General features: G+C 36.2%; 2 protein-coding genes across 4 annotated transcripts in view; one reads left to right on the top strand and one right to left on the bottom strand.

The window, feature by feature from the left end:
* Positions 1–11,915, top strand: part of mob1a (MOB kinase activator 1A) — a 111,020-nt gene that overhangs the window by 31,306 nt on the left and 67,799 nt on the right. The window lies entirely within an intron of this gene.
* On the bottom strand, positions 657–10,495 carry im:7157749. Of its 3 annotated transcripts, XM_073951685.1 has the most exons (6): positions 10,343–10,495; positions 8,965–9,068; positions 5,801–7,288; positions 4,322–5,619; positions 3,153–3,256; positions 657–2,336 (listed from the first exon to the last, which is right to left on the bottom strand). In XM_073951685.1, the coding sequence occupies exon 6, from the start codon at positions 2,329–2,331 to the stop codon at positions 1,351–1,353; it is 981 nt and encodes a 326-aa protein (XP_073807786.1). In that variant the 5' UTR covers positions 2,332–2,336; positions 3,153–3,256; positions 4,322–5,619; positions 5,801–7,288; positions 8,965–9,068; positions 10,343–10,495; the 3' UTR covers positions 657–1,350. The 3 variants fall into 3 exon arrangements, with proteins under 3 accessions (XP_073807786.1, XP_073807787.1, XP_068074373.2); XM_068218272.2 differs by lacking the exons at positions 657–2,336; positions 3,153–3,256 and having other exon boundaries at positions 5,244–7,288; XM_073951686.1 differs by lacking the exons at positions 3,153–3,256; positions 4,322–5,619; positions 5,801–7,288; positions 10,343–10,495 and having other exon boundaries at positions 8,965–9,043.

The raw sequence follows: 11,915 nt of genomic DNA, 5'->3' as shown, positions 1-11,915 counted from the left end.
GGGTTAATATAACGTAAGTGAATACACGGATGCAGCAGAGAAATGAAGGACTGTTTATTCAGCTTTATAAATCTTGATGTGTGAGCTGTTTTGTCATCACTAAGACATGATAATATTCCACATTATGCAAGGGAATCCTTCAAATACTAGCTCTAAAGTGGCGTTTTTTTAATTGGCTGTGTTTGATTTTTCTTTTTTATACATGATTGTGCACTGAGGTAAAGTATTTTCACACATTCAGACATTCTGCTTAATAATATAATCTTAGAAAAGAATTATTTGCCAATTCTGAATCGAACAATCATACCAGCAGCTAATGATTATAAAAGTACAACAGTGTTCAGTCAAATAGTGTTAATGTTGTTTTTAAGTCATTCTGAAATGCATTTCAGACTCAACATTCAAATTAGCTGGGTTAACAATACGGGAGTGCTAAAATCAACAAATGTGCTCATCTAAAACCAACTTTACCATGATTATGCTGTTAAACTGTTATATAAACAACATCACACATGTAGCACTGCAATACGACTTTTATCAGCACGGTGGGTCACAAAATCACTGAGATTTGAATCATATTTTTACGTCAAGAAATACTAAAAAAGACACTTGTTGTGTTTGTATCACTCTGATATGACAAAAGCGCAAGCAGGAAATGCTGTAATTGACACATTTTATTCCATTTTAGCATTCAGTACATATAATGTCTTCTTCACACTTTAATAATGTTAACATTCAATCACCAGCCACTTTATTAGGTACACCTGTCCCACTGCTCGTTAGTGCAAAATTTCTAATCAGCAACTCAATGTAAACTGAGGCTACAATTCACACAGGCTCACCAAAACTGGACAATAGAAGATTGAAGAAATGTTGCCAACAACATAAAAAGCATGGATCCATCCTGCCTTGAGTCAACGGTTCAGGTTGGTGGTGTAATGGTGTGAGGGGTATTTTCTTGGCACACTTTGGGCCCATTAGTACCAATTGAGCATCATGTCAACGCCACAGGCTACCTGAGTATTGTTGCAGACCATGTCTATCCCTTTATGAGCACAGTGTACCCATCTTCTTATGACTACTTCCAGCAGGATAATGCACCAATATGGAGCAAAATCTTAAGGAATATTTCCAGTACCTTGTTGAACCCGTCTATCTAATAAAGTGGCTGGTGAGTGTACAAATATTGGATACAATAATGTTGTAATAGTATAAAACTGCTGCTGATATTGTACACATATACATCAAGATTGTAAAACAAATAAACATTGGTTTATTTTCATTAATTTATTATTTTTATTTGGGTTCTTCATGTGTTTTTTTTAAACTGAGGCGATTTTGCGAAACTTTTTAATGTTTCTCTTCAGTGTGAATCCTCTGATGTTTTTTTAGGGTTCCTAACAGACTGAATGTCTTGCCGCAGTGTGAACACACATAAGGTTTCTCTCCAGTGTGAATCCTCTGGTGCAGTTTCAGTTGTTCTGCTGTAATAAAAGTCTTCTCACACGCGAAGCACACATACTCTCTCACACCAGTGTGGATCTTCTGATGGGTTTTTAAACTTGACTGACATATAAATCTCTTCCCACACAATGAACATGAATAAGGTTTCTCCTTTGTGTGAACTCTAAGATGTCTCTTCAGATTTGAAGCCCTCAAAAATGTTTTGCTGCACTGATTACATTCGTGTGTTTTCTCTCCAGTGTGAATCTTCATGTGATCATTAAGGGCTGATGAATGTCTGAAACTCGTCCCGCACTGAACACATGTGAACGGTTTCTCTCCAGTGTGAATCTTTATGTGTTCATTAAGGGCTGACAATTGTCTAAAACTCGTCCCGCACTGAGCACATGTGAACGGTTTCTCTCCAGTGTGGATCAACATGTGTTGATTAAGGTGTGATGATTGCAAGAAACTCGTCCCGCACTGAGCACATGAGAACTGTTTCTCTCCAGTGTGTATCAACATGTGTTTATAAAGGTTTGACGATTGTCTGAAACTCTTCCCGCACTGGACACATGTAAAAGGTTTCTCTCCAGTGTGGATCTTTATGTGTTTATTAAGTGCTGACGATTGTCTGAAACTTGTCCCACACTGAGCACATGTGAACGGTTTCTCTCCAGTGTGAATCTTCATATGCTGATTAAGGGCTGATGTTTGTCTGAAACTCGTCCCGCACTGAGCACATGTGAATGGTTTCTCTCCAGTGTGCATCATCATGTGAATCCTGAGACTCTTTTGGCAGCCCAAACTCTTTCCACACTGAGTGCAGGTCAAACATGTTTTGTCTTTTCTCTTCAGTAAGCCAGTTTTCTCTTTTTTCTCCTCCATCAGGCCTGAAATAAAAGAAAGAAACTGCATTTTACATGAAACATCAATAAATGATGATCAATTTGGTGCTATTTTAGTTTCATTCTATGAGCAAAGTACACTAACACTACAATCATTACTTTTAAGGGGCTCCTATTTTACCCCTTTTACCAAGATTGAGTCTTTTTTAAAGTCTTTTGTGTCTCCTGAATGTATCTGTAAAGTTTGAGCTCAAAATTCCCATCAGATTATTTATATCTTTATGAATGTGGGAAATTTGACAGTCACTGTTTTTGTTGCCTGTGCCTTTAATGCAAATGAGCTACTTCTCCCCGCCCACCATCCCCATTTCCCGTCTCTCACTATTGCTCAGATGCCTGTAGCCTTCTCTTGCTGCATCTTACGTTGATAAGCAGCACAGTGACAGACAAGAATGAAGCAGATCTCCCTTACTACAGTAAGAACTTTCCCAACGGCTATTTGATATATTTGTTGTGTAGTTAATTCAAGCCTTTCTGCAATGATGAGTCACACAATGTCGTTACACACACAAGTTTGCGCACACACACACATATTTAACTTTGCATTATTCTTTGCATGGCAAATATGACAGGATACAAAATAATATTCACTTCCTTTAACTTTGGACGTCTCTTAAACATTTGCAAACATACTATGGTGTTTCGTGCTTTATAGAGTCAGAAATGAACATACAGCACACTTAAGTAAACTTGAAAAGGAATGTGCTGCTAACTAAAATGACACACAACACAGAAAATGAAAATACACTTGAATATCGAAACAGCAGGAATATGAGCTAATAATGAAGGAAAGCAACATACCTGTTTAACTCTGAAACAGACCCAAAATATGAAGAATAAAGGCAAGAAGTCAAGAGATGCAGTCGGATCTTTCCAGTCTGACCTGGTGCGACCGAGTTGTTCATCTTAAAACACACACACAAACATACACACAGAATGAATTGTTGCTTTAAAGTTAAATGGCAAATAAGGGGTACAAACTCAGAAGGAGAGAGAATTTCAGACAATCTTCAGCTTAAAGAGACAGTTCAGTCCAAAATTCAATATTTACTCAAGCTGTTATAAGCCTTTATGAGTTTATTTATTCTGTTGAACAAAAAAGAAGATATTTTGAAGAAAGCTGGAAACCTGTAACCACTGACTTACATTAAACCTTACTTTCTTTAAAATACGCTGTTTTGGTTTTTAACATCAAAGAAAGCCATGCAGGTTGCAAATTAATGATGACAATTTTAATTTTTAGGTGAACTGCCCCTTTCATTTATTACTGAACATCAGAAAATACTGCTGTAAGAGATCATTGAAATTCTGCATGTGATTGAGTTATCAGCAAGGTTTTCCCAAGCAGAGAAATTAAGCTATAAAATATTGCTGAATCTGTGTACGGTGAATTTTACCATCACACAAAACGACATGAATTGTTTATGAAATTGGCATCTGCAAAATATTATTAGGCAAGTATAAGTTTACTCCAGAAAGCATTGCTAGTACACCTAAACATCACAAAGCTAATTACAAAATGCCTAACACACTATAATAATTTATAATTATAATATATTAGTGTAGTGAAATTAGTTCAATTTGGGAATATTAATGATTAATAATAACAACAACTTAATATTAATTATGAATATTCAGAATTAACTTGCAGTTAATTTAACAACTAAATAAATATAACAATGTCTTAACCTGCTCGTCTGAGCCGACTCAGTAATATATATAAAGTGACCTTTTCTGTTTGGCAAAACAAAGATAATCAGCGTGGTTATATAGGGGGATTTACTGACTAATCTAACATAAAACAGAGAAACGTACAAAATATCACAACAAAAACAGAGAAAAGGAAGAAAGCGAGGAAATAAAGGATTTTATATAAAATATTGGCAAATCTCACTCAGCTCCACACTATTAAGAAGCACCAAGACTATAAACACCTTTCTGGAAAAGCAGCATAACGCAAGACTACATACCTGAGTTTAGTGGGACTCTCTCACGCTGTGCGAGTTTCTCTGATGCTTGGAAGATGAAGTCTTAAAAAGTCATTTCGTTGATGTGGAGTTTGCGATGCAGATCGGAGGATACGCGAGACGCAAACTTTAAACGTCTTCTTCTTCTTGGTTTTATGGCGAGTTGCGAACCGAGGTGCATATCGCCCCCTAGTGTGATGGAGTGTGAAAAGACTGACTGGTTTCCTAAATTCTATCCACTGTCGTCTTATAATTGTCCCTATTTGTCTCCCTGGAACTAATCCGTATTTTAATAAACATGTTTTAATAATATATTGTGAAATCCGGATTTCCTCTTTGCATCTCCTCTTTAAGAGTTCTTCTCTCATTTTTATAGTCTTCGTTTTTTTCACCTTTTTTCATGAGTACACCCGCATTTACCATCGGGAGGCACCAAAATCCCTTATGTGGGGGAATTTTGCGTTCACAATAAAATAATGAAGTAATCCAACATCAGCGTCTGATAGCTCCGCCCCTTCGACGTGACGTGAGCAAAACTGACCGTTAAGTGAATGAAGTGTTCTAAATTACATCCTTATTATTTAACGGTTGAATAAATAAGTGTTATTCGGCTATTTAAAGTGCTCTTAATCATGTTAGTGCTTTATTTTTCGGTGTGAATGAACTACTGACTATTTATAGTCCAAAATGTCGCATAATAGTTCATAATTATGTGATTTGACACACGTCTTTGTGTCTTTAACTGAACAATTTCCGTCAACGGACATGAAAACAACAAATCACTACAGAACAGGTAAGTTAAAGCCACATCTAAGGCGAATTCTCTCTTTTATTTTGATGTCTGTAATGTAATCTGGTTAGTGTTTTCTTTAGTTAAGCTTTTATAGGCTTAATATAACGTAAGTGAATACACGGATGCAGCAAAGAAATGAAGGACTGTTTATTCAGCTTTATAAATCTTGTTGTGTGAGCTGTTTTGTCATCACTAAGTCATAATAATACTCCACATTATGCAAGGGAATCCTTCAAATACTAGCTCTAAAGTGGCGTTTTTTGAATTGGCTGTTTTTGATTTTTCTTTTTTATACACGATTGTGCACTGAGGTAAAGTATTTTCACACATTAGGACATTCTCCTTAATAACATTAGTTACAAAAAAACACTGATGTTTTAATTTAAAAATGACAACTTTGGATATTTTTTCTGCTGGAGATACTGTTGCTTAAAAACATACCTTAGGAACGGTATTACAGAAAATGTTGGCGGTATTATAACCTTGACTTTTCCAAACTCCAGTATAACTTGAAAACCATCATCATCCCACGCCAACATTTGGTTGAGTAAAATATCTTGACACTATTTTAGGACATATATATTATATGCTGCAAGTCACAGCTTTAACCTGTGGAATAAAACAACACTAATATTCAAAAGTCTATCATCTTTTTACAGTAGCAGTACTGCTTTTACTTAGTTGAATACCGCAAATCCTTAATATACAGGAAGTTACTGCAAAAGTACTAAAAATACCCATAATACAGTGCACATTGCAGTAGTGTACTGTACAGAATGCAAGCAGTATTTTACAGCCCGTTTTTGCAGTAAGTTACAGAAAAATTGTGCAATAAGTTACAAAAAAAGTCTAACAGTGTATGGATTCTAAAAGGCTTTGCACCGGATGCGCCGTGCACATGACAGGTGGAAGTATCACACACCTGATGCGCGCTTTCGAATGTTATTTAACGTGAAACTATTCAGATGTCGCTCTGTGGTGCGGCAGAAATATGAACAGTGTCGTGAGTCATGGCTAGGTGCTGTGGACAGCCGCCGACTTGCAGTGCTGGTGTGTGTATCCTCCCTGATAGAAACCTATGTTTAGAATTCTCAAATGCATGGCGCAACTTCAAGACTTAAAGCCCTCAAAAAAAAACTTTTGCCACATTGATCACATTTGTGTGACATTTGTGTGTTTTTTCTCTCCAGTGTGAATCAACATGTGTAGATTAAGATTTGATAATTGTCTGAAACTCTTCCCACACTGAACACATGTGAACGGTTTCTCTCCAGTATGGATCATCTCATGTTTTTTTAGGTTTCCTAACAGACTGAATCTCTTTTCGCAGTGTGAACACACAAACGGTTTCTCTCCAGTGTGGATCCTCTGATGCGCATTCAGGTTTCCTAACAGACTGAATGACTTGTCACATTGTGAACACACGTACGGTCTCTCTCCAGTGTGAATCCTTTGGTGACGTTTCAGTTGTTCAGTTGTAATAAAAGTCTTCTCACACGCAAAGCACATAAACTCTCTCACACCAGTGTGGATCTTCTGATGTGCTTTTAAACTTGACTGACATGTAAATCTCTTTTCACACAATGAACATGAATAAGGTTTCTCCTTTGTGTGAACTCTAAAATGGACCTTCAAATCTGAAGCCCTCAAAAATGTTTTGCTGCATTGATCACATTTGTGTGTTTTGTCTCCAGTGTGGATCAACATGTGTTTATTAAGGTCTGACGAATGTTTAAAACTCGTCCCGCACTGAACACATGAGAACGGTTTCTCTCCAGTGTGGTTCCTCTGGTGCCTTTTCAGTTGTCTAGCTGTAATAAAAGTCTTCTCACACTCAGAGCACATATACTCTCTCACACCAGTGTGGATCTTCTGATGTGCTTTTAAATTTGACTGACATGTAAATCTCTTTCCACACAGAGAACAGGAATAAGGTTTCTCCTTTGTGTGAACTCGAAAATGGCTCTTTAACTCTGAAGCCCTCAAAAAGGTTTTGCTGCACTGATCACATGTGAACGGTTTCCCTTCAGTGTGGATCGTCATGTGATTCCTGAGACTCTGTTGGCATCTCAGACTCTTTCCACACTGAGTGCAGGTCAAACATGTTTCGTCTTTTCTCTTCAGTGAGCCAGTTTTCTCCTCTGTTTTAACATGACGGCGTGTCTCCTCCATCAGACCTGAAGGAAAGGTAAGAAACTGCATATTTTCATGGAATTTTATACCAGGTTGTTCATAAGTATGATCAGTAAGTTGTGTGCATGAATTCGGGCACTGATGAGGTTGGTTTACTACACATTAGGACAAACTGAGTGTGACGAAACAGTCCTTATTGATCATGAAAACTCATATTTTAGTTAGCAGCACATTCCTTTTCAACTTTGTTTTTGGTTGGCCTGGAAAGTTTACTTAAGTGTGCTGAATGTACATTTCTGACTACTAAACAGGGACGGGCATTTCTGACCATTCTTCATTTCAATTAATCCACAAATTTGACCAACAAGTAATTGATTGATTGGGGGTGGAGCTTAAGCAAGAGAGGGGATTGTCGACCAATTTGGCATCGTACAATGTCTAATGTGAAACATCACGATGAACGATGGCGTCGTCCTCATGTGAAAAGTTTGGGGGGACTTCCGGGAAACTTGGGATGTCGGAATATCACGTTTAACAACTGTAGTGTGCTGCGATCCAGCGGTACATCCCTGATAAACTGTCCGACGTGCACTGTTCACTGGAGCTCAGACGAGCGCATGACAGCGTGTGGCTGTGTCTGGTGTGGTCACATGATGTGCGTTTTAAGCATAAATATGTATATATATATATATATATATATAATATATTTATAATATATATATATATATATTTAAAGTGGTAATCCCCGAATAAAGACGTTAGAGGCCATTCACATTTGTCGTATTTTGCATGCGCAAGTTTTTTATTCTCTATGCGCAACTGAAACAACGGTGGTGAAAGCAAACTGACACATGCATGCTCTGCTCCCGCGGTGAATACCGGTTGTTTACAAGCACACCGATAAAATACACACTGCTTATGCACTGTGAAACCGGAGTAACTTTTATGCAGCGGTGTCGGCACGCAGCGAGCTTTGCAAGTCCACAAAACTAAGTTATAATCAGATGAAGATCTTATTTTGACTATATGGCTATGAGAGAGATGATTAATCACATCACTACTACTAAACAACAAAAATACGATAGTAGTTTTGTAAATGGGCGGTTCATTCCACTGTGGCGACCCCTGATAAATAAAGGGACTAAGCTGAAAAGAAAATAAATAAAGGAATGTATGAAAATATGTTTGCAAATGTCTAAGCGACATCCAAAGTTAAAGGGAGAGTAAAATGAATGGAAATGAGTTCACTATTTACTCACTCTAAAACTGTTTCCAACTTTGAGTTTCTTTTTTCTGCTGAACACAAAAGGGGTTATTTTGAAAAATGTTGAAAAGTGGTAACCATTGACTTACAGTCAGTAGGAAAAACAAATACTGTTGAAGTCAGTGGTTACGGGTTTACAACATTTTTCAAAATAACTACTTCAGTGATTAACAGAGAAACTCTGTGAGAACATCAGAGCTAAATAGTTTCTTTCATTTAGCGGTAACATTTCAACCAATAAATAATTATAAATGACTAGATTTTCCTAAACCTTCATTCATTTTCCTTCAGCTTATTCCCTTATTTATTAAAGGTCACCTGATAAAATTATCTGCCTACCAACTTGAAAAGGAATATGCTGCTAACTAAAATATGACACACAACACAGAAAATAAAAATACACTTGAATATCGAGACAGCAGGAATATGAGCTAATAATGAAGGAAAGCAACATACCTGTTTAACTCTGAAACAGACCCAAAATATGAAGAATAAAGGCGAGAAGTCAAGAGATGCAGTCGGATCTTTCCAGTCTGACCTGGTGTGTGTGAGCTGTTCATCTTAAAACATGAATACACACACACACACCCACCCACAAACACAAAAACACACACACACACACACACACAAACACACACATACAGAATGAATTGTTGCTTCAAAGTTAAATGGCACATAAGGGGGGTACAAACTCAGAGGGAGAGAAAATTTCAGACAATCTTCAGCTTAAAGGGACAGTTCAGCCCAAAATTCAACATTTACTCAAGCTGTTATAAGCCTTTATGAGTTTCTTTTATTCTGTTGAACACAAAAGATGATATTTTGAAGAAAGCTGGAAACCTGTAACCACTGACTTACATACAAACCTTACTGTCTTTAAAATATCCTCTTTGTGTTTAACAGGAAAAAAGCCATGCAGGTTTTGAAGTAAATAATGACAATTACAATTTTTTGAGTGAACTACCCCTTTATTATTAGTAAACATCAGAAAATACTGCTGTAAGAGATCATTGAAATTCTGCATGTGATTGAGTTATCAGCAATGTTTTCCCAAGCAGAGAAATGAAGCTATAAAATATTGCTGAATCTGTGTACGGTGAATTTTACAATCACACAAAACGACATGAACTGTTTATGAAATTGGCATCTGCAAAATGCAAGTATTACACATTTTACTCCAGAAAGCATTGCAAGTACGCTAATAGATCACAAAGCTAATTACAAAATGTCTAAAACACTGTAATAATTTATAATTGTTATATATTAAGTGTAGCGAAATTAGCGTTTTTTTATTAACGATTAATAATAACAACAACAACAACAAGTTATTATTAATTATGAATATTCAGGATTAACTTGCAGTTAATTTAACAAAATAAATAAATATGACAATGACTACACCTACTCGTCTGAGCGTAATTATTTGTTTAGAAAGGGAATTATAACTACTTCTTGTGATGTAGATTTAGACGTCAGAATTGCGAGTTATTAAGTCATAATTGAGACTTTATAACTGGCATTTCTGAAATAATTTTTTTTAGATTTTATTTATTATAAGTTTTTTAATCAGTGGCGGAAACTGGCTTCTATAAAATGACATTTTCTGTGCAAAACAAAGACAATCAGCGTGATTATATAGGGGGATTTACTGACTAATCAAAAATAAAACAGAGAAACGTACAAAACATCACAACAAAAACAGAAAAGAAAGAAAGCGAGGAAATAAAGGAATTTATATAAAATGATGGCAAATTTCACTCAGCTCCACACTATTAAGAAGCACCAAGACTATAAACACCTTTCTGGAAAAGCAGCATAACGCAAGACAACATACCTGAGTTTAATTTCTCTCTCTCTTTCTCTTGTTGTGGGAGTTTCTCTGATGATTTGAAAATTAAAGCTTTCAAATAGACATTTCGTTGGTGTGGGGTTTGCGATGCAGATCGGAGGATATAGGAGACGCAAACTTTAAACGTCTTCTTCTTCCTCGTTTTATGTCGAGTTGCGAACCGAGGTGCATATCGCCCCCTACTGTGATGGAGTGTGAAGACGCTGATCTGGTTTCCTAAATTCTAATGTATAATCCACTTTTCCAAATGAATCTTATAATTGCCTTTATTTGTCTCCCTAATTATAAACCATCTTTTAATAAACATTTTATTGTAAAATCCTGATATCCTCTATGCATTTTCTCTTTAAGAGTTCTTCTCTCATTCTCACAGTCTCCGTTTTTCAGCTTTTTTCATGAGTATACCCGCATTTACCATCGGGAAGCGCCATAATTCCTTATGTGGGGGAATTTTGCGTTCACAATAAAATAATGAAGTAATCCAACATCAGCGTCTGATAGCTCCGCCCCTTCGACGTGACGTAAGCAAAACCGACCGTTAAGAGAATGAAGTATTCAAAATTACACCCTTATTATTTAACGGTTGAATAAATAAGTGTGTTATTCGGCTATTTAAAGTGCTCTTAATCATGTTAGTGCTTTATTTTTCGGTGTGAAATATGATCTACTGATAATTTATAGTCCAAAATGGCACAGAATAGTTCATAATTATGTGAATTGAGACGAGCGTTTTTGTTTTTAACCGAACAATTTCCCTCAACGGACATGAAAACAACAAATCACTACAGAACAGGTGAGTTAAAGCCACATCTAAGGCGAATTCTCTCTTTTATATTGATGTCTGTAATGTAATCTGGTTAGTGTTTGCTTTGGTTAAGCTTTTATAGGCTTAATATAACGTAAATGAATACACGGATGCAGCAGAGAAATGAAGAACTGTTTATTCAGCTTTATAAATCTTGATGTGTGAGCTGTTTTGTCATCACTAAGACATGATAATATTCCACATTATGCAAGGGAATCCTTCAAATATTAGCTCTAAAGTGGCGTTTTTGAATTGGCAGTGTTTGATTTTCTTTTTTATACACGATTGTGCACTGAGGTAAAGTATTTTCGCACATTCTAACACTCTGCTTAATAATATAATCTTGGTAAAGTATTATTTGCAAATTCTGAATCGAACAATCATCAAAGTATAACAGTGTTCAGTCGATTGAATGCTGTTTTAAAGTCAAACCAAAATAAGATTTTAGACCCAGTAATTAAAAATAGCATCATGGTAAACAATATGGGACTGTTAAAATGAATGAATGTGCGAATATAAAACCAACTTTACCTCGATTATACTGTTGAACTGTTGTATAAACAACATCACACATGTAGCACTGCCATACAGCTTTATATCGACACAGTGGGTCTCAAAGTCACTGGTATTTGAATCATATTTTAACATTAGGAAATTTTTAAAAAGACATGTTGTCTGTTGTGTTTGTATCACTCCAATATGACAAAAAGCGCAAATTTTACAGCTTAATTAAGAAACATTCACTGCTAAATC

The sequence above is a fragment of the Danio rerio genome, chromosome 5 (genome assembly GCF_049306965.1).
Source record: "Danio rerio strain Tuebingen ecotype United States chromosome 5, GRCz12tu, whole genome shotgun sequence".
Lineage (NCBI taxonomy): Eukaryota > Metazoa > Chordata > Actinopteri > Cypriniformes > Danionidae > Danio > Danio rerio.
The sequence above is the reverse complement of the archived record's forward strand: the minus strand, read 5'-3'. Positions and strand labels throughout refer to the sequence as shown.

Coding starts and splice junctions, on each gene's coding strand:
- im:7157749 (XM_068218272.2), bottom strand. CDS start 7,283: ATGGAGGAGACACGCCGTCATGTTAAAACAGAGGAGAAAACTGGCTCA.